The 25,780-nt window shown below is 40.1% G+C and overlaps 2 protein-coding genes across 5 annotated transcripts in view; one reads left to right on the top strand and one right to left on the bottom strand.

Annotated features, from left to right (window-relative positions):
* The window catches only part of Trim23 (tripartite motif containing 23), a 34,766-nt gene extending 29,252 nt beyond the window's left edge, over positions 1-5,514 (top strand). The window contains exon 11 of the mRNA XM_070031233.1: positions 1,371-5,514. Coding sequence (XP_069887334.1) covers positions 1,371-1,550 — 180 coding nt within the window. The 3' untranslated portion in view covers positions 1,551-5,514. The remainder of the gene's footprint in view (positions 1-1,370) is intronic.
* LOC138832951 (tensin-2-like) lies at positions 1,444-25,780 on the bottom strand. 4 transcript variants are annotated; one of them, XM_070031234.1, is made up of 5 exons: positions 23,854-25,780; positions 20,255-20,292; positions 14,325-14,471; positions 12,374-12,515; positions 1,444-1,527 (listed from the first exon to the last, which is right to left on the bottom strand). In XM_070031234.1, exon 1 carries the CDS (start codon positions 25,448-25,450, stop codon positions 24,818-24,820), a length of 633 nt encoding a protein of 210 aa, XP_069887335.1. In that variant the 5' UTR covers positions 25,451-25,780; the 3' UTR covers positions 1,444-1,527; positions 12,374-12,515; positions 14,325-14,471; positions 20,255-20,292; positions 23,854-24,817. The 4 variants fall into 4 exon arrangements, with proteins under 4 accessions (XP_069887335.1, XP_069887339.1, XP_069887336.1 ...); XM_070031238.1 differs by having other exon boundaries at positions 14,325-14,409; XM_070031235.1 differs by having other exon boundaries at positions 24,062-25,780.

Raw genomic sequence — 25,780 nt, 5'->3', positions numbered from 1 at the left:
TCAAATGACAGTCAACAAGACCCAGATTTAGAGGAATAGAAAGATGGAGGCCGATAAGAGAGACTTTATGGAGGCAAGTTTGCTAGTGCTAGTATTTGGTTTCTGAATAGGGAGGATGAAAGATTAGGAGTAGATGAGGAGTCCTGCATCTTGAATCCAAGCTTCTAGGAGGATAAGAACATTTTTAAGAGAAGCACAGATAGGAGAGAGGTGAAGTTGAGTGGCGTAGGTGTCAGAGAAGGGAAAGTAGGATGAATAGAATTTTCCTCTTTCTAAAAAATGAAAGACAATCTTAAAAACTGCCACATTAAGGACACACAAAGATGGAGCCCATTACATTGTTAAAGATGAAATTGGTTTAAAATCCCAAGACCTTATATACATGGTTGGTTATTAAATTGAATAGCTTTTGTATAGGACAATTTGGTGGTACCTGTCAAAGTTTTAAACTAATACAACTTTTACCCTGAAGTTCCATGGTAATCTATCTTGTTGTCCTATAAATGATTTTGTAAATGTATGTAAATTTATCTATGCATGTATATGAATGAATTCACAGTTGCCTTTTAGTATTAGTATCCCTCAGATACCACCATGTTCAGATACTCAGTTCTTTTTTTAAAAAAAATGTTGCAGGATTTGAATATAATCTATGCACATCCTGAATCTTTTTACAGATGACTATCTGTAGATTACTTGCACATATTTGGTATATAAAAGCGTGGCTTCGGTATTCGGTAAATGATTAGGTAAATCACATTGCATCGATACAATAGAAGGCATTTCGGATAGTCAAAATAATATAGGAAACCTGTACATGCTGATAAAAGAAAGGTATCTACTCCAATTGAACATGGTCATTAAAACAAAAAACCTTTCTAAACAAACTCTGAAAGATGTAGAAAGCATAATGTATATTTCTTTTTTTCTTTGCATGAATTTATGTGGGAATTTCCTGGAAAATTATGTAGGAAATTGTTATAGATTGTTACTCCTGAAAAGTACAAGTAAGGAATGTTTGGAGTGGGAATGTAATGAATTCTTCATTATATAAATTTATATTAACCAGTTTTTATTGTATATGCATATTAAATTTTCTTTTGTAAGTGAACCTTATGAAATGAACCTTATGAAGTGAACTTTCAGTCATGCTGCATGGCCTTCATTGCTTTCATTGTAGATTACTTTTATAATATTTATATGACACAGGTTCATATAAATCATTTTAATCAAAACCATTTTTTCTGTTCATCTCAGAATAATTATCAAAAGATGCATCAAGGTTTTAACTTTTAAACTTGTCAATAGATAATAATAATTAGAAAAGTGGTCACCTGAATGAAAAATTTTGTTGTGTGAATATCTTTCAGGATGTTGCTGGAGCTCTGTCAGTAGAAGAAATCACTGAACTTCTCAGTCTCCATAAACTCTGCTGTGGCCGTAGTTGGTATATTCAGGGCTGTGATGCTCGAAGTGGTATGGGGCTGTACGAAGGGTTGGACTGGCTCTCACGGCATCTTGTAGCTGCTGGAGTATTAGATGTTGCTTGATTTAAAATGCAGTTGTGGATAAGAGGTATTTTGCACATACTATGTTATCAGTAATTCTTCATTCCAAATATGATAGTCAATTTAGAATGTGTATGTAAAAAAAAAGCCGAGGATGGGGAACTAAGTATGCTATTACTGTTTTAAAAGTCTGTGAAAAATTTAAATGTCTGAGCAAATTAGACTGGTTTAACTAGAGATTTTGTTCAGATATATCTTTTTAAAACTACATTTGGTATTTAAGTTTTCAGATTATAATGTGACCCATGTATTGGGAGAGAAGAATTCACAGAGAAAAGGTAAATGAAGGTTTGTTTTTTTCAGTGAAAAACAAAAAACAGCCAAATGAGTATGTAGTAGAACCTTTGTGGAGCAAGGGAAATATAGTTTCTTTAATGCCTTCTCACTGAATTTTGGCAGTACTTAGTAGTGGACCTGGCTCGGTTGAATCGAAACTGCATTTTAGTTCAATGGGATTACTTTACCTTTATGTTCAATATAACAGAACACCTTGATGGGTAAGAACCATAAAGCTATAAAAATTAGTATTTTCTCACTTATTGAAACTTTCTCCTAAAGTATTTGTATAAGACAGAAATATTACCTAAGTATACCGGGTTGTTAGATTAATACTAAACTGAATAATAAAGCTGTGAAAGTCATTTTCATATTAACTTATGAAAGACCCATTTCCTGGCCTGAATCTAGCTAGTTCAGCAGTCTATATGCTCCTTCTGCGTATTTCACCATATTTACTTTTCTTGCTAAACTAATAATGCATTCTTTTTGGAAATGTTTATAGGAAAGTACAGAAAGCTACACAAAGAACCAGGCTCAGTTTACTTATATAAAAGATGAAAAAAAAGAGATCTAAATAGAAAACTACTTGTGTCTTAATCTGTTCAGTGAGGAATGCCTTTTACTTATTCTAAATATTTTCTAAAGTAAGTACAAATACTTTACAATAAAACGCAATTCAAGCTGTTTATGACAAGATTGCAGTTATTTAAGAGGAAACACATGCCTACAGGAGGAAAGGAAACATTCACAAAGCTTACCTGTTACAGTGTTGTGAATAAAAGTTTTAATAATTTTGTGCTCATTACTGGTCCTCAGTTCTCATTTTTAAGGATATTCTTATTATGGAAGCATGATTTAGTTAATTTTTTTTAAATGCTAGTTTTGCTGTAGGATGGAGTCTTAAATCTTACTTGTTGAATTGGTTTAAGTACAATGACAGGATATTACTTTTAGGAGGCACTGTTTTGGTTCTTTTTTATTTTCAGACGTACTGTTGTTTTTGTTTTTTAAAAAAAAACACAAAACTATTAGAAAACAAGCATTTAAAAAGCCCATCAGTGTAATGGGCAAATGTAAGTAAAGAAATAATACTATTTTGTCCTTTATTTTTCAAGTAAAAAGTCATGCTGTTGCAAGTAGTTTGTGTGTATAAGAAATACTTTGGGATTAAGTTATTTAACATTTGACTGATTTTGAATAACTGTGAAAATAAAGGTGTTGCATTTGCCTGTGAGCCCTTGAATTGTTTTCTCTACTAGTTTACTGAAAAAATGAAGTGTAACACTAACATGTGAACTTTCTTTCCTTGTGAATTATCATTTCATTAATTTTTCTAAACTTTGTAATCTACATTCTTAGCATATAACCTGGCACTCCTTAAAAATTGTGCATAGGCCTCAATTATGTATATATCATGTAGTATTTGTGACTTTTCTTAAAGAAATATTTTTGTCAGGCTCCTGTTCCTGTTTGTAGTTGTATTCCTTTATTAATCATTAGTTAAGATTGTGCTTGCTTCCACTGAAAAATGTTAAATTTAAGAATCACAGTTTTAAATATAGTATATAAGAATTTGCCCCATCTCTGAATTTCTGTATTGTTTATTACTGTATGGATTATGTAGAACAGGTTTTGTTAAGTGGATAGCCCTGGTTATAATTCAGAAATGCTTTATAACCACCAAAGCCATTATTTATATTTCATATATGAACAGTATGGTCAGAAATAAAATGCTAAATTATAAAGAAGTACTATCATTCTAAAAAGTCTGTTCTTGAACCATCTTTCTAGTAATGTTGCTCGTAACTAATTTCAAAAGTCATTATTCTGGGATGGGGATTTAACACGGTGGTAACATCCACAAAGCCCTGTATTTGATCCCTAGCATTCCAAAGAAGAAAAAAGGCATTATTTGTGCTATGGTTAAGTGAACCAATCAAAAAAAATGGGTGAGAATTGAGGTGTAATTTATTAGATGGAGCAAAATGATTTATGAATAACTTATTTTGTATTTGCATTATAGGTCAAATTTATAACTTTTTTGGGATGCTAATTTTTTTTTGGGGGGGGGGTCCAGTCATGGGGCCTGAACTCTGGGCCTGGGCGCTGTCCCTCAGCTCTTAGCTCAAGGCTAGCGCTCTACCACTTGAGCCACAACGCCACTTCTGGCTTTTCTCTTTTTGCTTATGTGGTGGTGAGGAATCGAACCCAGGGCCTCAGGCATGCAAGGCAAGCGCTCTACCACTGAGCCACCTTCCCAGCCCAAGGGGATGCTGATTTTTGCAATGAACCAAGTACAATGTTTATTTTTCAAATTTCAAATTTAATCTTGTTTCAAATGAGAATATAACATTTTAAATGATCATTAAAAATACTTTGATTGAAACATAACTCAGTAGTATAATGAAAATGTAACCTATGCAAGGCCTTCAATTTGATCTTCAGCACTGCTGGGGGGAAGAAAAGGAAAACAAACAAAAACAAAAAGAAAGTTGAAAGTTTGTGATAGCTCTGAGCTAATACGGCTAAGAGAATTTTTATGTAACATTGGGATAGTTCTCAAGTTACAAAACTACTATAAGAGGAAAGAAGACTGATAGACTATTCCCTAAAACAATAAAGAGGAATAAGGGTTAAGTATGAGATAATGTCTTCATACAATTCAAGTCATACCTTATAATACATCTTAATTTCAATACTAGACCACTAGGAACTAGTCTGATACCAATAGTTCACTTCTGTAATCCTAGCTACTCAGGAGGATTTGCAGGATAACAATGCAAAAAAGGCGGGAGGTGCTACAAAGATAAAACCTCTTGTGTCCCTATCTTGAGGTTCATTTTGCTTGGCATCAGGTTCTATGGACATATGTACATAGATTTTGACCTCTTCTGCTTGTCCTAGACATATACTAGTTATTGCAGATAATGTACTTATAATGTACTATGTGATTTTTTTTTGTTTCTTTGTATGTTCTTCCCCCATGGTACAACCCCTGTTGTCACTATTTGATTCTGGTGTCCTGCATCTTGTATATACATTTTTCTAATTTGGGGAGGGGAAGGGAAATAACAATGCTGAAATAAGGATACAGGATGACCCATTATAACAATGAGATGTACAAGACAGTATGTTGAAAATGAACTTTACAACTTTAGGGGGGAGGGAAGGAAAGAGTTGGGGAGGTGGGGAGAAAAAGGATGGTAGGGGAAATATAACAGAGGGTGTAACAATGTTTGATAGGAAATGGACTCATTACCTTGCTCATGTAACTGTAACCCCTTTGTGTATAGTATCTTTACAATAAAAATATATATATTACAAAGGTGGGGGGGCTAAAGGCATGGCTCAAGTGGTGGAGTGCAGGACTAGCAAGCATGAGGGCAGTACCCTAAGTTCAAAACCCAGTATCACCAAAAAAGAAATTGGAATTATACATAGAATAAAATATTTGGATATTAGTATATATAGCAGTAAAATGAGTTCAGAGACTTCACTTATTTGTTCTTCATTTACCTTTCCTATAACTTACTGTATAACTAAGAAAAACATGGCAAGTATGTTTTTAGGTCCATCAACAAAATAAAGTTTTAACATGGAATAGAAAAATTCATGTGGTCTTTACTTGACTTCTGTAACTGTAACTCCTCTGTACATCACCTTTATAATAACAATAAAAATATTTTAAAAAGACAAATTCATTAGTCAAATAGGATTTTTCACTCAAAGCAAAATAGTCGTTCAGTATTTTGTGGGAAATGAGGCTCATCACCACTTGGTGTCAGTATAGCCACTTGGGCCGGGGCGCTGTCCCTGAGCTCTTCAGCTCAAGGCTAGTGCTCTACCACTTGAGCCATACCACCACTTCCAGTTTTCTGGTGGTTTATTGAAGATAAGAGTTTCAAGGATTTTCCTGTCTGGGCTGCTTTGAACCATGATTCTCAGATCTCAGCCTCCTGAGTAGCTAGGCTTACAGGGTGTAAACCACTGGCACATGGATAAATGTTTTCTTTTTTTTTTTGAATTACTAGGACTTGAACTCAGAGCCATCTGCTTTCTAGGTGGGCACTCTACCACTGACCCAGGCTTCCAGACCCTTTTTTGTACTGGTTGCATTTGGTTGATGAATTTGAGGAAAGTATACTGATTGGTGAAAAGTGTATGTGTGTGGGGAAGGGGGAGTGTTTTTGGTAGCTACTACTTCCTGTTAAGGCTCCTCTCTGCTTTGTGTCTGCCATGATATGTGCTGTTCTGCTATGCTTTTCCCACCATGATGATCTGAAATTTCTGACTTGCACAGACTAAGTTTTCCTTTTTATGTCAGGCATCTGTCATACCAAGAGGAAAGTCTATAATAGGTACTTGACAGGGTAAAATGTGGCATCTCTGACTTCAGTTCATATCTGTCTTTGCTTGGAGCAGTTACCCTATAGCCACCTTGAATTCTAGGAATGGCAGGACTGATGGATGGACATCTGTGATGAGAGTAAAGCTATCCTCTAGATAAGCTTCTTGCCTAGAACTCTAGGCTGATCAGTGAACCCTAATCTACAAGGAGTAAACTGACACCCAGAGAGCCGATCTTGAGTTACTTCATACTACAACAAGTACAGACTTGGGATTTTTGAGGTTGTAAACACTCAGGATCTGCTGTGAATAGAACGTGACTGAGGAGACACTGTTGACCACAGGAAGTATCTAAAACACTTCCTTAAACTAAGCAATTGTTCCCACACAAAATCCTCTAAAAGAGGCAAAAATCTGTTTACAACTTGAGAGAGAATGTGTACCATGTATGTGTCACATATACATGTATTATATATACAAGCATACATATACATATATATTGTTATGTACACACATACATATGCAGGTAACATACATATTCAAGCATACTAGAAGTCACTGACAGCTTCCATCAGTGGCAGCTGGTAGAGCCGTGCAGCTCACCTCATGGAGGCCATGAAGCAGAGAGGTAGAACATTTCCACAACAGGCCTTTCATTTGGCCCTCAGCATAGGAATGCCACCACACACATTCAAGAGGGAGGGGCTCCCCCACCTTCAGCTAGTCCTCTTTGCAAACATCTCACAGACACACCCAAAGATATGTTTTAGAAATCTGGAGACTATCCAGCCAAGTTAACTGAGGTGACAATCAGGACTGACCATCACAGACATGGTCCCAACATCACTTCTTCCTGAGTTGAGTCCTCCCTAGGTCAATCATTGAAAAGAAAAAAGGCTAGGTTTCCAAACCAGCAAACTACAACTAAAATTGATATATATATATATATATATATATATATATATATATATATATGTATATACTATATGTATATATACTATATGTATATATACTATATGTATATATGTATATATAACTTATCTACTCATGAGTTAAATTAACAAGGCATCATATGCATATTTTAGAATGAAGAATATTTAATTAATAGATCCAGAATTGGATTCATTTGGAGAAAAACACTCCATTAAAGTTGGCAAAATAAGAAATTGCTGACATACCTACTTCATTATTCACTCATTTATTCTTTTTCCTTTTTTTTGTCCTAGGGCTTGAACTCAGAGCCTTGGCTTGACATGGCTTGCTTACTCTACTAACAGTCTCACTTAAACCATACCTCCACCCTAGCTAACTATTGGCTAATTATTTTGGAGATGGAGTCTCACAGACTTTTTTGCCTAGGCTGGATTTGGGAGCCATTGTCAATTGGCATCTGCTGTTAAATAAGTAAGATAAATAATAAAATAAACCTGAGTAATTTTAACAGATTACTTATTTACAGGCTTTTCTTTTTCTGTCACCAACAAAACCCACAGAAAATATAGACTCCAAATTTTCTCTGTGATCCTTCTACATCGCATTCCAAATGCTGAAATTACAAGTATGCATCACCACACTCAGCAATAGTAATAGTCTTAATTGTGCTTGCACTGAATTAAAGTGTGCTTGCACTGAACTAAAAATCTATGAAATTTATATGTGCATACATATATACATATGTAAATACATATATATACATGTGTGTATACACCCACACCCACACACACCAGAAGACAGGTTTCTGTAGGAGAGGAGGGAAAAGAAGAAAGAGGACACAGGGAATGAGGCTAAGGCCCTGAACCAATGTTTGGGAACACAAGAATAGGGCTGAGTTGGCCTAGAAAATGGTAAGGAGTCATGGTGATTATCTAGTATGGAATTTCTTAGGCTTTAAAGATATTCAGATGTCAGGGATGGAGATCAATGGTAGAGTACTTGCCTAGAACTGGGGGGTTGTAGATTCGATTCTTAACAGCCCCGCTTTCACCCTCTCAAAAGTGTTTTGTTTTTTTCTTACACTTCTTGGAGGTAATATGAGATCCCAGAGGTAATCGGAGATTCCCAAACCAATAGCTCCTGTCATTGCAGTCAGCTCTCACTGCCGCCACCTCTGTTTCTCAGTAGCAAAGTATTTATTTGGTCAGCCTGTCCCCTGCTGGACACTTGGAATATGACATGAAGGCTTTCAAAGCTCTCCAAACTTTCATTCATTGGATCTATGTATGAGTCAAAAGGTCTAAGCTGCTGTTTCAGAGACTGGGGGATAAATGACATAAGATGTTCTGATTCCCCTCAGATTCTCTATTTTTGCTTAAATATTTAGGTTGCCTTTTCAAATCATACATGGAAGAAAATATTTTTAAGTTCTTTAAGATCCCTAAGAAACAGCAAAAGCATAATTGTCAAGGACCAGGACCCCTAAAGCTTTCCTTGAACTACTTTGCCCATCAATTGGACATAGTTGATAGAACCAAAATAGCCAATTTGGGTTATCCCTATTTATTTCCCTGGGGATTTGTAATCAAACCTGAAAGAAGCATCAGTAGAGGCTGGTAACCCAAATGAAGGTCATATGAACTCAAAAAAAGGAAAAATTAAACAATGCAGATGTCTCATAGAGAAAAGCAGCAAGAACAAGTGTTCTGTTTTGGATCTTAGTTTCTCCTTAAACACTTCTAATGGTTATGCCAATTTGTTTTATTGAAGTTAGACATTTTCACCACTTAAAAATATATCGGATGACATCCAAAAATAAATGTACTCATTGCCTGACTTATGTAACTGTAACCTGTCTGTACATCCCCTTTATAATTAAAAAACTTTAAAAGTATGTGCAGGTGTCAATTAGTTTTGGGGGCAGTTGATTCCAGGACTGCCTGTGGACACCAAAATGAGAGGAAGCTCAATTCCCTTCTGTATGTACCTAGCCTTCCCATATCCCAAACAAAGGAAACCATCTCTGCATTACTTAAAATACCTTATACCTGCACCAAGCTCTGCAAACATTTCTTACGATAATGTAACAAATCTGTACCTGCTTAATATGGGCATAATTTGTGTGTTCATTTCATTTTTTTACCATCTAACATATTTAAGCAACCTAATGAACAGATATCACCCTAGAGCAATTCCTTATAGATGAAGAGCCCCTTATTTTTAGAAATTAATGAGCATGTTCTATGGAAAGTATTGTCTGCCTTTTTAACCTCTTTTGTTTTAACTAAGAAGATTCTGAAATGTGAGCTTTAGTCTTTTTCTCTCACTTTGCATTCATACACCCACTCACAGAGTTATGTGGCTATTGCCTGTGCATTTTTTCTTTTTGTACTTCAAATGCTAAGTTTGACTTAAGTACATATCTTACAGTTTTTGTCTGTCTCAGAAAACATCATCTGTCTTGCCTCAGTAATGGCTGAGAAGTTTATCAGAGTTGTCAGAGGGTAAATACTCTCAGGGAAGTTCTGCCGGCTTCCCTCTTTTAAGTTATTCAAGATAACATTTATACATATACATATATATATATATATATATATATATATATATATATATATATATAGTCGGTTGTAGGGCTTGAACTCTGGGCTTGGGCACTGTCCTTGCGCTCTTCAGCTCAAGGTGAGCACTCTGCTGCTTGAGCCACAGTGCCATTTCTGGTTTTCTAGTGGTTTATTGGAGATAAGAGTCTCACAGACTTTCCTGCCTGGGCTGGCTTTGAACTGTGATCCTCAGATCTCAGCCTCCTGAGTAGCTAGGATTACAGGTGTGAGTCACCGGCACCTGGCAATATTTATACTTTTAAGTAGGTCTCCTATGCTTTGTGAGAAGCGGCAAAAATTTAAAATGCAACCTCAGTAAAGTATATTTTGATTATGCAAATATTGTATACTGTAATGAATAATAGCAGGAGCAGATCCATGGAAAAGGAGACAATGTCTTCTGTGAATTAACTACTGGAACCTGGAAGGAGAAACATTACTGTCTAATGGCTTATCTTTTATTTTAGCTTCTGTTAGGCTATTCAGAGGTTCCATGATTCTTTTTATCATGGTTCCAAGCCAATGCATTCCCTATTTGGCAAAGCCTAGAAGCAGAATGCTGGGGTGTGGGAGGGAGTGTGGTCAGGAATTCTGCTGTATCGCAATTGAGAGCACAAAAAGTTCCAAGATATTGCATCAAATTGAAGAGTTCCTGCATAGTAAAGGATATAGCTAGCAAGATAAATAGAAAGCCCACAGAATGGGAGGAGATCTTTACTAGCTATGCATCAGGCAAGGCCTCATATCTAAAATATACTTGAGAGCTAAAAAAAATTAAGCCCCCCAAAACAAATCCTTAAAGAAATAACAACCCCATTAATAAATGGGCTAAAGACTTAAAGAGAGACTTCTCAGAAGAAGAACTAAGAATGGCCGTAGACACATGAAGAAACATTCAACATTTCTGGCCATAAAAGAAATGCAGATCAAAACATTGAGATTCTACCTCACCCCACCTCACTTTACTGAGAAGCAGGAGGAATGAAGGAATGCAATGTAAAACAAACATTGACCATAAGAAAATGATATATTGATATTTGTCCACTTAGTTTGCTTTGACGCCAACTAAATGAAAAACAAGACATGCAGTCCATTAGTTCATGAGACAAATATACACTAGAGGTTCGTTAAACCCACAGGTAGGCCAACTCTCAAGCTTCATGGCGGTTAGGAGTGAGTGATGTATGGCCAGTAGGGTGGAAGTAGGAGTGATATGATCCATTTGAGATGTGATGCATAGACTTGTATATTAATTATGTTCCATCTTCTGGCTCTCTTTCAGTGATCTTGAAAAATGTCTATTGAACATGGTAAAGCCAAAAGGTGGCAGAAAATTGGGTCCTAGGAGGTGGAAGAGCTGCTTATCAATCAGGAGCAACTTTTCTTTAAAAAAAAAAAACATGTTAAGAGTATATTTTAGTCTTCTAGCCTAACAAACTGTTCCAATCTTAGTGGATTAAAACAGTCTGTAATCTGTATCAACTGGGTAGTAAGTCACTAAAAGCGACTCATGGTAACAGCCAGATGTATGCATCTTCTTTCTTTTTTTTTCTTTTCTCCTCCTATATGGGGGAACAAATCCAGAGCACATTTCCTACTCCTGAGTTATGTATCAGCATCTCTGTGTCTATAACTCTCCTTCTTTCTTGTGTGGTTCAGTATAACTGTGAGAGTTAAAATTACGGAGCCACACCCATCACCTTTTCTTGAAATTTTGTTTGTAGAAAGGATCTTACTAACTTTTCCAGCTAACCTCAAATCTCCCATGCTCCACATAAGGTTCATTACACCATCTTTAAATTCTTACATATTTGCTACTTACTTTATTAAGCCCTGGGAAACACAATTCATATCCCCATGCTCCTTCCTAGTTATTAGAGACCAAAAAAGAATCTACAATCAGAACAGAATCTGGAGATTTTCATTTTTACCAACATCTTTTTTTAGGAACTTCATTTCTCGTTAGCTCTTCACATTTCTTAAATCACTACCATTGATAAAAATAAAAATACAAAAAAAACCCCTCTATGTTCATTCGGTGTTCTTTTCTTAGCATTCTGAGCACCAGCTCTGACACATAAGTTTTCTGACAGGTCAGCTTTCTCCCTAGCCTTACCATGCTTACAAGTATGACTAGAATTTCTTGTCTTGGGGAGACAAGCAGGGAGAGGGATGTTGCAAACAAAAGTAATGGATGCACATGTGGGCGTGCACCCCCCTCCTCCCCACACAGCTCCTTTGGCTGTTGGGGTATTTATGGAGAAAAGGTAGAAGGTCTGGCTTCAAAGTTATGTAAGGATAGATATTTTGTCTTTGCTCTAATCACACATGGTGTTACTTTCTGAGTTTCCAAGTAGAAATGCATCCTTCCATAAAACAGATCCTTATCCTTGAGATAAAAAGGTGCCTTGCTATCTGCATTAAGATTAAGTTTAGGGAAGTTTAGGAGCATACATCCTGTCAGACAAGTGTTAATTCTTGGGGTGAGGACTGCATCCCTCAGGAAGTGATGTATTCTGTTGTCTCTCTCTTTAAAGCAAAAATGCCACTTCTATGTTTATAAACACCATATTTCTGAGTTGCCTTCACCAGACCTCTATTTCCTTAAGTTATCCTGTTTCATTTCCCCTAAAATGACTTTGTTACCTTAATCTTAAGGGAAGTAGATGGACATGCTTTAAGCTTGAGTCTTTGAATCTCTGGCAACCATTTGCAGGCCTCATTTTTCCATCAAATGTATTAGATAAACACATGAGGGCACAGTAATTTGTGCTGCAGGTTGTAGAACCTAGTCAAATGTCAAAATACAATAGCAAAAATTAGAAAAATGTCTTTGGAATTTGCAAAAAAAATCAATATGTGTAGTCAGAAGCTAACACACCAATAATTCTAGCTGAGATTGGTAGGTTAAGTGTGGAAGGATCAAGGTTGGAAGCCTTTCTGGGGGGAAGGAAAAGTTTGGAACTATAAATCTCAACAGAAGAGAATAAACAAGGTGGTATATACCCACATGCCACCTTCTATGAAAAATATAAATAAGAAGATTTTGTTTTGTGGCTTGGGCCAAAAAGTGAGAACCTTAAAAATAGCTAAAGCAGCCAGGTGTTAACACCTATAATCCTAAGATCTGAGAGGCTAAGATCTGAGAAAAAAGCCAGCCCAGGCAGAAAATTCCCCATGAGACTCTTACCTCCAATATTCAATATTCAATAGAAGCCAGAAGTGGTGCTGTGGCTCAAGTGGGTAGAGTGCTAGCCTTGAGCACAAAGAAGCTCAGGGACAGAGCCCAGGCCCAGAGTTCAAGCCTCAGGACTGACAAAAAAAAAAACAAACAGGCCTGATTATCTCATCTGAAATTAGTAAAAAGTAAAAAAGGGCTGGAGGCATAGAGCAAGCAGCTCAGCACCTGCCTAGGAAGCCCAAAACCAAAAATATCTTACAAAGTTCTTTCACTAAGAAAGCTTATGTCATTAAAATAGGGGAAAGACCACAATAAACTATGGCTGAAAGTTTCTAAAAGCATAGTTATTCTAAAAAGAATGTTATTCCTGACACAAAAGGCTAAATCTCCATCATTTCAGTACTTGCCATAGTGTGAAAAGCAACATCCCATGAGTTCATTTATTTGGACAGAACAATGGACATCAAGAGCAACAATACACACAGTTCCAATTAAGACACACCTTGAATTTTAGCTTAGGTAATCAGGACTGGTTTTTTTTTTTTTTTCTCTCTTTTTTGTTGGGCTTGAACTCTGGGCCTGGGCACTGTCCCTGAGCTCTTCAGCTCAAGGCTAGCATTCTACCACTTGAGGCACGGCACTTCTGGCTTTTTCTGCTTATGTGGTGCTGAGGAATCAAACCCAGGGCCTCATGCATTAAAGGCAAGTACTCTACCACTGAGCCACCTTCCCAGCCTCAAATTGAGCCTGTTTTAAACTGGTTAATTGAATGATACAATATAAAACTCTTTTTTTGTCAGTCATGGGGCTTGAACTCTGGGCCTGGGTGCTGTCCCTCGGCTCTTCAGCTCAAGGCTAGCTCTACCACTTGAGCCACAGCACCACTTCTGGTTTTCTGAGAGGTTTATTGGAGATAAGAGCCTCACAGACTTTCCTGCCCCAGCTGGCTTTGAACCATGATCCTCAGATCTCAGCCTCCTGAGTATCTAGGATTACAGGAGTGAGCCACTGGCTCCTGGCTCTTTTTTCAGTCCCTATTTAAGCAAAACATTTACATGTGAATTTGATTTTTTTTAATTGTTTTAGGCTAGGCACCGATGTCTCATGTCTATAATCCTAGCTACTCAGGAGGCTGGGAGCTGAGGATCACGGTTCAAAGCCAGCTCAAGCAGGAAAGTCCATAAGTCTCTTATCTCCAATAAACCACCAGAAAATCGGGAAGTGGTACTATGGCTTAAGTGGTAGAGTGCTCACCTTAAACTGAAAAGCTAAGGGACAGCACCCAGAGGCCCCAGAGTTCAAGCCCCATGACTTACCAAAAAAAAAAATTCCCCAAGCAATTTGCAATTTCAAAATGGCTTCATTGTGGAGATAAAGATATGACAGGAAATACAGACAATGACCAGGAATGCGCACCTTGGAAAGGAGATGATGGTGTGGGTCTGGCATCCAGGACTCATTCCATTTCAATAGTGAAGGCATCCATGTGTCCATGAGGAATCTGATGGAGACACGGCAACAAACTGAAGAGAAATTAAAATGATTTCGAAACAAGTAAAAGATCTACAGAAAAAAGAAAAATATATATAATATTTGATATTAGATGTTACCTACATTTGTGCAGTAAAATACAAAATTATAAAGGAGAAGTGGGAAAAAAGTGTGCAGCTGGAGAATGAAGTAACAGTTCATATTCAAAAGCAGAAGTAGGAAGAAAGGTGGGATGAGAGACTCTGCTCTTTGTGGATAAGGGCATGCCAAACCCTAGTGGACTGAGAGACTGGCTCACACATGTTCATAGGATCCCTCATGTCCTCACTTCAGTCCATTACTTCTAACACCATGCAAGTTCCACAATGGGGGTCTCTCTTCACCTCCTATTTAAAAAAACATCTTTCAAATAGAATACAAGGGCAAGCTGAACACATCCACAAGAGAGGAATGCAATCAGTGCTCCTACATTGCCAGTTGTGGACTGCAACCTTCTCCAACTTCTGTGAACTTCGTTGGGTTGGAGAGCAAGGGGGAGTATTAAGAAATGGTGGCCAGTCACTGTGGGGACAAATACATCATAGCACTGAACACTACCCTTCACCTTGCTGTTCTCTACCCCTTTTTCATGTTACCAGCAACAACTCCATGATCCCCATTATCTTCAAAGATCATCAAGGCCAAGAGAATACAACCCTTGCAAAGCACTGGGTGTGGATGGAAATGTGCCTTAGTAGTAGAGTAGTAGAGTGCTTGCCTAGTGTACCTCAGTACCATATCAACAGAAAAAGGCAGAAGTGGTGCTGTGAGGAGGAAGAGGAGGAGGAGGAGGAGGAGGAGGAGGAGGAGGAGGAGGAGGAGGAGGAGGAGGAGGAGGAGGAGGAGGAGGAGGAGAAGCAGCAGGAGGAGGAGAAGGAGGAGGAGGGAGGAGGAGAAAGAAGAAGAAGAAAAAGGAAGAAGAAGAAGAAGGAGGAGGAGGAGGAGGAGGAGGAAGAGGAGGAGGAGGAAGAGGAGGAGGAAGAGGAGGAGGAGGAAGAGGAGGAGGGGGAGGAGGAGGACAAGGCGGAGGGAGAAGAAAGAAGGAGGAGGAGGAGGAGGAGGAGGAGAGGGGGGAGGAAGGGGAGGAGGAGGGGGAGGAGGGGGAGGAGAAGGAGGAGGGGGAGGGAGAAGAAGAAGAAGAGGAGGAGGAGGAGGAGGAGGAGGAGGAGGAGGAGAAAGAAGAAGAAGAAAAAGGAAGAAGAAGAAGAAGAAGGAGGAGGAGGAGGAGGAGGAGGAAGAGGAGGAGGAGGAAGAGGAGGAGGAGGAGAAAGAAGAAGAAGAAAAAGGAAGAAGAAGAAGAAGAAGGAGGAGGAGGAGGAGGAGGAAGAGGAGGAGGAGGAAGAGGAGGAGGGGGAGGAGGGGGACAAGGCGGAGGGAGAAGAAAGAAGGAGGAGGAGGAGGAGGAGGAGGAGAGGGGGGAGGAAGGGGAGGAGGAGGGGGAGGAGGAGGAGGAGGAGGAGGAGGAGGAGGAGGAGGAGGAGGAGGAGGAGGAGGAGGAGGAGGAGGAGGAGGAGGAAGCAGCTGCTCAGGGCCAATTCCCAGGCCTGAGTTCAAGCCCCAGGACTGGCAAAAATAAAAAGCTCTGGGTGCTCTAATGCCTTTGGAACTATGGAATGGACAAGGAATGGGAGACTGACAACAAATTCTCATTCCCTCAAGGCTGGAACTTCACTCACTTGGAGGAGCTGTCTGTTCCTTTTCAAAAATCTCATTCCTAAATCTTAAATAATACCACTTAGGACATAGCAGCACAACCAAGATGCTTTCCTGGTAATCTGCTCATAAACCTCATTATGTTATATTTTTTGTTTATACTACTATGTGGGAATTGTTGAAGTAAAAGTTTGTCTTGTCTTGCTCATTTTTTAGTTCTCAGCTCTCATACAATGCTCATTTGTCATAGGCATACTGGATGACAACCAAATGTTCAAGCAATCACTCATACATAATTAAATGCTTACATATTCTCACAGCTCTCAAAGTGGCCCACACTCTATTTATTTTTTTGACTTGGAATCTAACTATGTTGTCCAGATTAGCTTCCAAATTATAATACTCTTGTCTCTATGGTCCTGAGTAGGTGGGATTAACAGCTATTGACTACTACACTTTTGTTTAAACTGATTACATAATAACTTCAGGAATCCTAGCAGCAACCTCACTTTCCAGGGCAGAAACTTGCTTAAGAGCACATAAGCTGGACACCAGTGGCTCATGCCTGTAATCCTAGCTATTCAGGAGGCTGAGATCTGAGGATCATGGTTCAAAGCCAGCCTGGGCAGGAAAGTCTGTGAGACCCTTATCTCCAATTAACCACCAGAAAACCAGAAGTGGTACTGTGGCTCAAGTGGTAGAGTGCTAGCCTTGAGCTGAAATGCTCAGTGATAGTGCCCAGGCCAAAACCAAAAAAAAAAACAAAACAAAAAAAAAGGAGCACATAAGTAATGTTAGGACTGCTTGGCACAAAGCTCATAGAGGGAATAAACATATAGAGGAAGAATGCTGTGGATCCCATTGCTGGTGGCTCTTCATCTTTGTAGTCCCTGAGTATCACTTCCAACAATCTAGACATTGAAATAAAACTCAGAGCAATAAGCTAAGACCTCTAGAAGTAGAACACAGGCCAAACTTTCTTCATGCTTCCCTGGTAATTCCAGTATGCAGCCAGATTCTCAAACTGGACTATACTTCTCAGAAAAAAAAACTGCAGTGTTCTGTTTGTGAGTCCCTGAATGTATCATCCAGGGCTTTATTCTGCTTGCAAAGACCAAAGACAAACCTCCTCAGATCCTAACCACTGCCTGCTTCTCTCAGGCCATACCGAGGACAAGGTAACAACATAAAATGAGAAGCCACATTCTAATCATTTCTAATCTAGTATGTGGCTTTGGTAGATCAGATCTTTATTTGACACTACCACTTGAGTCACAGCTTTCCAGTTCAGGATTTTGCTGGCTCGCTAGATATGGGATTGCGGGGGGCTCTCATGGAATTTTCTGTCTAGGCTGCCTTAGAACTATAATCCTCTAAATCTTAGTTTCTTGAGTAGCTAGGATTATAAACTGTTCCATAGGTACCTGGCACAGTTGCATTTAGGTTGGGCTAAAATGACACTGGACACTGGAGGCAAAGGCAGCATGGAAACTATAAAGCACTGTCTACACTCACAGTTAAAGAGGACTCTAAACACTCACAGCTCCCAACAGGATAAGGCCTCTGCATGATAATCAAATCACCCCACGGGAGCCAGTATAACTATCTTTCTCAAAATAAGTTTTAAGCTTTTCATGAAGTAGAAAAGAAAACGAGACATGTGAAAGGAATTTCCAGAGCATGGGTAGCAGTGCACAATGGTATATCCCAACATTACAGAAGCTGATGCAGAAGAATCATGAGTTTGAGACCAGCCTTGGTTAATTTGGTTAAGACAGAACATGCTCTCAAAAAAAAAAAAAACTAAAATAGAAAAATGCAACAACAAGAAAATCAAGTCAAATATTAGTGCAACAAAGAAAAGAAACAAAGGGCACCCCCAAAAGCCACCTATTCCACTTTTCCAATAGAAGTAGATTTTTAAATTCACTCACATAGTTGGAATAAGGCATAAGTTAACCCACACTTATGTTCTGAGAAATGGGGATATACCATGTAAAAATAGAATGCACTATTTCAAAACATCATAAATATATCTAAAGGAACTCAATACCGTCTTCAATTTGGCTATTAAAATATGTACCTAAGGGAGTAAACTCAGATTCTGGACCACTTATCAGTCTGTATGTCTCCCATATTAGAGCAACTTCTGTCACCCTTCTTAGTGTCACTTCTTTATGAGTACAGAAACAGGGTGGAAACAGGGTTTCCAGGGTGGAAACAGTTATGTTTTGAAGCATCAGCAAGTGCCTGAGGACCAGGGGGTGCAGGTGGAGCCTGTTATGCCCCTCCCACAATGGCATAGCTGTCACAGAGCTCTGAGGTGACAGGAAGAGGCCAAGACAGTGTTTCTTCTCCAGAAGGTTCCTGGTTCTGGGGTCATCTATCTGCATAAACACACACAATGGACAATCACACTATACATCCCAGTGTGGCAACCATAACTTTCTATTAAAGCTCTAAGAAAATTGAAACACACATATGAACTCCCGACAACCTTGCATATCCTCAGACCATAACTATACTACTGTGCTCAGCATGAAAGGTTCTGCAGTTGCTTTCTTTGATAGTTGTCTATCCTCATGGTTCACTATTATTCCAGTGTCACATGAACTTTTAAAATAGTACCAAGCAGGCACAGAACAGGCATTCCTTGCTAAAGGAGCTAGCTGTAGAGCGCAAGTTGAAATTCATATTTCTTAAAGATAATGTTCAAGAACATTTCTAGCCAGCTGCTGGTGGCTTACAACTTTAATCCTAGCTACTCAGGAAGCTGAAATAAGAGGATGGCAGTTCGAAACTACCCAGGCAGAAAAGTCCATGAGATTCTTATCTCCAATTAACCACAAGAAAACTGGAAATGGAGTTGTGGCTCAAAGTGGTAGAGTGCTAGCCTTGAGCACAAAGAGGCTCAGGGACAGCGCCTAGGCCCTGAGTTCACATCCCAAGACTGACAAGAAAAAAAAAATTCTAACACAAAAAAGTCAAATGGAAAAGAAAGGTGTACAATCAAACATTGGTGAGAAAGGACACCCAATCTCACTCAAGCAGCTAATACTGGATGGAAATTTCTCTGCTTACTTCACCTCAGACCAAAGTCTGTGCACAGTAAAACATCTTCATGTCCACTTTGAGTCCTATCTGGGCAAGAAAGAAGACCTCTGGCAGGAGTGGAGCACAGCTCTCAGAAATACATTGTGAACTGAGCAAGAGGAAGACCTTGAGATACATCCCCATTCAGAAAGGGAAACAGAGAGAGGAGACAACAAACAACACTGAACACCTGTTTGTCAGCACTTCTTGGGAGACCTGCTGAAATTCCAGACAGTCCTTTACTGGTTAGGGTTATGCACCACTGAATTACATCAAGAACTCAGATGAAAACACTGTCTCTCGAGTAAATACACAGACTGCTATTGTCGAAGCATTACAGTATAACTATTATTTACATCAGATTGAAACTATATTAGGTAATACAAAGAATCTAGCAATGAGTACACAGTAAAATGTGTGTTCCTAGATGAAAATATCATGTCATTTTATTAATACATGAGTGTTTATAGGATTAGGCATTGTTGAGGCTCAGGGGAGCAAGACCCTGTATATAGAGGGATGGCAGAGTTAATATATTAATTTTCTTTTTTTTTTTTTTTTGCAATTTGAACTCAGAACTTACACTTCCTCAATAGAAACTCTTACAACAGAGCCATAATTCTAGCCCAGATGATTTTGGGGGAGGAATGAAGGGGGCAGGGGGTAGACATGGAGTTTGAACTCAGGACCCAGGCTGCCTTTTGCTTAAGGTCTAACCCTGATTTTTCCTGAGTGCATTCCATTTATGTGAGGCTTCCTTATGTGCTTATTCTTTTTCTTTGTAACCACTTTTTGTTGCAAGGGGCTCATGTGGTCATTCAGTCACAGTCTCACCAGAGCTAGTGTTAGAGGTGTAAGCCACAGGTGATCAGAGAATTAATGAATTTTATTTCATGCTAATAAAGCATTAGCAATATGAAACTCAATACCATTCTGCAGGAACATAAAAATTATCAAAGAAATAAACCATAAAGACATGAGATTATGAACATCAATTATGTGTTACTGAGAATCATTTACATATAAAAATAATTGTTACATTTTCTCTATTCACATTTACAAACACTGACCTGGAAAGGACCTTGAAGATCTCTTGTTCAATGTGTTCCTGGAAACAAAGCACTTTCGTGAGAATTCTATGCATGCATTAAATTCTCTTAAATTAGAGAATCATGTATGATCATCAAAAGACACTTACAGTTGGGTGCTAGTGTCTCACTAGCTTGTAATCCTAGCTACTCAGGAGGCTGAGATCTAAGGATTGCAGGTTGAAGCCAGACCATGCAGGAAAGTCCATGAGACTATTATCTCCAGTTATCCACCCCCAAACTGGGAGTGGAGCTACCACTCCAAGTGGCAGAGCACTAGCCTTGAGAAAAAACAAGATTAAGGGACAGTGCCCAGGCCTTAAGTTCAAGCCCCAAAAGAAAAGAAAAAAGATAGATACAATTTCTGAAATAAGCTGTTCACAATAAGATTGAAAATTCTTAAATTCTAAAAGAATAAAATAGTTCTTATATGGATGTAATTGAGACTTCCAAGGATAGATTTTAAAATAAGTACATGTGACATACCTAGATTACCAAACTTGAAAGATGTATGCCCTCAGCTAACTGGGATTGAAGAATATTTGAGAAATTGAGGATAGGTAGAAGCAGTTACACATACTAGAAAAAGACTAGAGAAAATAAAACAATGCAGGTAGCAAATAGCATTGGTTCTGAGTGTTCAGTATTGTCAAACCATTGTGTATACTTCTCATTTATATATTAATCCATTTTGCATATGTTTGAAAATCTGTATGCAGACATTCCAAATATATTTACATTGCATACTTGCATGGTTCACATGTATTGTTGCACTACTTATTGTGGTGAACTCCAGCAATAAGCAGAGGACAGTTCAATTGCACAGGCAAACATAAATAACAACCATCCTGCCTAACAACTCTGGAGACAGTATCAACAAGTTTGGTCATTGCACTTATGAGGGAGGTGATGACTATTGAAATAGGAAAGGGGGACACCATCATCTCCAAAAGATGATGAAAAGGGCCAGGTGCCTGATAACCAGATATGGGTATAGTCATCAGGATCTGGAAGCAAAGGGCAGTGCATGTAACCCTTGGCTTGTACACTGCACTTAATGGAGCCCTATAAAAAAAAACACCTTTAACTGGATCCTGCCCTTTCTTGGAGGTTTTAGTTGACTGGCCTGGTGAGGGGCCCACTCATTTGTTCTCTTGGAATAGCTCCAAACAACTCCAGTGTGCAGCCAGGTTGGAGAACTGCTGCTTTGAAATAGGTATTAATAAAGCCCCTAATAATTTGTTTTTAAATTTTTTGTAAACATGATGGACAGGAGCTGTGTCACATGTGAACATAAAATGTGTAAGTTCCAGCTACAAGGGCAAGAGGAGAAAATATGGCTCTGGATGGGAAGGACTCATCACTGATAAGATTCAAAAGCCTAAAACTGCAAACTGAGATGGACAACGAACATAAATGACAGTCTGAGAGAAGATATACGCGATATCTAAAGCTGGTAATGGACTAATACTGAACTTGTATACAAAACTGAAAATAACATGCAATAAATGGACAAAAAAAGCCAGAAGTGCAGGTATTTCAAGTAGTAGAGCACTAGCCTTGAGTGAAAAGCTAAAGGACAGCACCCAGGCACCGAGTTCAAGCCCTAGCACTAGGATACAGACACACATAAGTGGGCAAAAAGATATGGAGAGACAATTTTTTGAAGGGAAAGTCACCCTTTCAACATATTTCAACAAAAGTATGAAAACCTGTATAAATCAAAAAGCCTTAAACAGCAATGAAAAGAAAATGTCATTACATTCACAAGAGCCCAAAGAACAATATATATGTGGGAAACATATTTCAAAATAAAATCAACTCTGGGTGTTAAATGGTATGCTTCTCTTGGGCAGGAATCCTGCCTAAGGTACTAATTACCTCTTGGTTCTGAAAACTAGGTGTGGCAAAAACTGCTACTCACCCCCCTTAACATGCAGAACCTGTAGAAAAGCTCTAGTTGTCTCACCATAGAGTGTCTCACCATAGAATGACAGCAGGTCAAAAGATAACTGCTGTGGAAAAGATCAATTTGCTATCAAAGAGCCCCAGAGAGGAGACACACAATGCTACACATTAGAAAATACATGTCACCACATCGCCACATACATATGGAAAAGCACCAACATCCTTAGGAGGCAGATAGAATGAGAGGAATTGTGGCAAAAGATCTCTTTTTGGTTTCTGTAGAATGGTCCAGGCAAGCAGACTCAGGATCAATTTGGATAATTTCAGGCAGCTTTAAGATATAAGGGTCATTTAGCACTTAGCTTTGGAGTGATGAGGCAGGAGAATATTGCTTGGAGTGTAAACAGCCTGGTAAAGGAGGGAGAGGAGAGGCTCCCAGTTGGATAGTTTGCATGTGAAAAGTATGCTGTGTAGTGAGTTATTGGCTATGACCAGAATGATCAAACCCTTGAAGAGGCAGCCCTTCCCTAGTCAGAGGCCTCAGCTGTCAGAGCATTATGAGTATGGAAAGTAAGAAAATATAGTTAATAGAGTAATAAAATTAGCACCAATGGCCCATGACTGTAATCTTGGCTATGTAGGAGACTGAAACACTGAAGATCTCTGTTCCAAATGAGTAGCAAAACGTCATTTTGAATCAACTAGCAATATGTCACACTGGAGGTGTGGCTCAAGTGGTAGAGTAAAAAAGTCGAGGCCGAGCACTAGACCCTGAGTTCAAGCCCTGGTACAAGTACAGAGGGGTGAGGGAGTAAAAGGAATGATGTGAAGAAATGGTTAATAAAGAATATCTCTGAATTAGGACACTAAACAAGAGTTCTAATGTTGAACTGTGTTCAGCAACTATTTACCTCTGCCTGTTGTAACAGGCGCTGAGCTGGACCCCAAGGGATGGGAATCAGGGTGACAGGACTGATCTCTTGGAATCTCAGGCCCAGCATTCTAAGCTAGGACCTTCCTTCTTGGGGAAGGAAGTGTGTGGGGAAAACTCATCATAGGCTTAAAGACAGGTGAACAAATGCTAGGATTCATGAAGTCTAAAGATCAAATCAACACACCCAACTAGAGTTATTTTTCTCTTTGGTCCAGAAAGTGCTACTTTTAGTTTCCTAAAAAGCAATGCAGGCTTTAATGAACCTAGTCTCTTTTTCAGAGGGTTTTAGGGTATATGGTATAGAGAGCTAAGCTTATGGAATCAATAGATCAAGAAAATAGTATCAAAACACTAAATTTTGTCCTGATTTACTATTTATTTGTATAATTATGGGAAAAGTATTTCTGGGAGACGTGTGTGTGTTTGTGTGTGTGTGTGTGTGTGTGTGTGTGTGTGTGTGTGTGTGTGTGTAGAAAGCAATCTTTTCTGTCAAATGAAAATGTCTCCATTCTGTATTGATATTTCCTGGTACTGATGTTTCCTAGATTTACCTTTTTATTTCAATTGAAACTATCATCTGCATCTGTGTTGCTTGTAACCAGCCAGTCTTTCAAAGGTATGTATTCTGATCAGTAGAGTCGAAGATATATAGATTGTGTGCTTTCCGCTGTCTTTACCAACCTCCTCCAACTAACCATCAGATGTTTCATTCCCAGCCAGCTGTGAGAAGAGTGTGTACCTTTGTTTCCAAAAGGACAGCTCCTTTACCCAGAGACCTTTCTGTTGACTGTTAGAGAGTACTTTCTAACTTCTTTGTATTGCCCCATCACCTTGGTGACCATTGTAAATAACCTGTGAGCCTGACTCCTTACCAACAAAGAGAAGGGTCAACATTCCCCTTTGGGTTAGGCTAATACCAAGCAGACCACCTGGTCCAGTGTGCCTACCTAGCTCTGGGTAGAGTGGCAAACCACCATTTGGTGAAGAAGTAAAGTGCCCTGATCACTCTTGTCCATCTTGGGTGTCATTTCATTTTCCAGTACTGGAGGGTTTTGGGTTTCCAACATGTGAAAAACAAGGAGCTAGGAGCTGCACTCGATCTCAAAAGCTCACTCTTTCTTGTCTTTCCCTTCTTCGGTTTTTCCTGCCTCTTTGCCAGTCCTGGGCTTGAACTCTGGGCCTGGGCACTGTCCTCAAACTTTTTTGCCCAAGGCTAGTAGTGATCTATCATTTGAATCAGAGCTCTGAAATAACCCGCCGGGCCGCATAATCAGCGGGGGCCCAATAGTCAGTGTGGCTCCGTGGCCAGGCCTGCTGAGGGGGGCGGGGCATCAAGAGGTGAGCCTCACCCCTCCACAGACCAGGCCACCAACAGAACAGGGCTTTGAGAGGCTGACGTCATAGCCCCAAGGGGCGCCCCTGAGGGGCGCACCATGCCGCAGAAAGGGGGCGGGGCATGCCACTGGAGGGGTGGGGCGTTGAGTCCCACATGGTGAGCTGCCGATTGGGATTGGAGAGGGGGCACCTTGGGGGAGGAGCTTGAGTGGTGGTTTGAAACCGTTAGTGAGGGAGGGACTTAGCCTATCTGGGTATATATAGGCTGCGTGCATGCCGGGGGGAGTAGGAGAAAAAAAACCAGTGGCCTGAGGAGAGGTTAAAGGGAGTAGGGGAAAAACCAGAGGCCGGAGGAGCGGTTAGGGGAGTTAGGGGGAGTAGGAGAAAAACCGGGGTCCTGAGGCGAGGGTAGTCTGGAGGAGACTGGGAGACTCCTGAGGAGAGGGGAGTGCAGAGGAGACCGGGGTCCTGAGGAGAGGGGAGTCCGGAGGAGACCGGGGTCCTGAGGAGAGGGGAGTCCGGAGGAGACCGGGGGTCCTGAGGAGAGGGGCGGTGACTGCGGGGGAGGAGTTGGAGTGGAGGAGAGACTGCAGGAGGGGAAAGCCTGCCGGAGCAGGGCAGGGTAGGCCTGTGAGGACAGGGCACGCCTCGGGAGGCCATTCCGGGCCTCTTGTGCAGAGGCCTGCGGAGAGGCGCCTCCGGGGCAGAGCAGGCCTGTGGCCTGTGGAGAGCGGAGAGGCCTGCGGTGGAGGAGGAAGGGGAGACAGGGGAAAGCCTTCCCCTTCGGAGCTTCGGAGGTCTGAGGTTTGGAGGTTTGCAGACCGACTAACAGGTCGGGGGGTCGAGGCTGCCTGTTGAGTGGCCTGGAGGTTTGGTGGTCGAGGCTGCTCTCGGTTCTGGGTATAGATAGTCTCAAGACCCCTTTCTGGTGTAAATAAACTTCTGTTGTCCACCTTTCGCTGTCTGTGCCTCGACGGACGGTCTCGCTCTCCGTAGGTCATAAGTGCTCCACTTGTGGCTTTTTGCTGATTGTTACAGAGTCCATAGAACTTGCCCAGGCTGGCTTCCAACCACAGTCCTGAGGTTTCAGCCTCCTGAGGTTACCCGGCTTCCGAAAAGCTTTTTCATGAAACTCAGCCAGAGCAAATGCCTGAGATAGTAAGACTTGAACAACTCCACTGCCCCAGTAGCCGCAGATCTCTATCATCACCGCCTGGCCTACAGCAGGCAGAAGGTGCGCAGGCGCAAAAGCGCGCCCTTCTCGCTTCTCGTAGTTTGCTTTTCCGTCTTGGCCCCACCCACCGCCGGCACTTCACTTCCGGTTCAGCACG

The sequence above is a fragment of the Dipodomys merriami genome, unplaced genomic scaffold (genome assembly GCF_024711535.1).
Source record: "Dipodomys merriami isolate MVZ:Mamm:240054 unplaced genomic scaffold, mDipMer1.0.p SCAF_20, whole genome shotgun sequence".
Classification (NCBI taxonomy): Eukaryota; Metazoa; Chordata; class Mammalia; order Rodentia; family Heteromyidae; genus Dipodomys; species Dipodomys merriami.
This window is presented reverse-complemented; position numbering and strand designations above follow the sequence as displayed.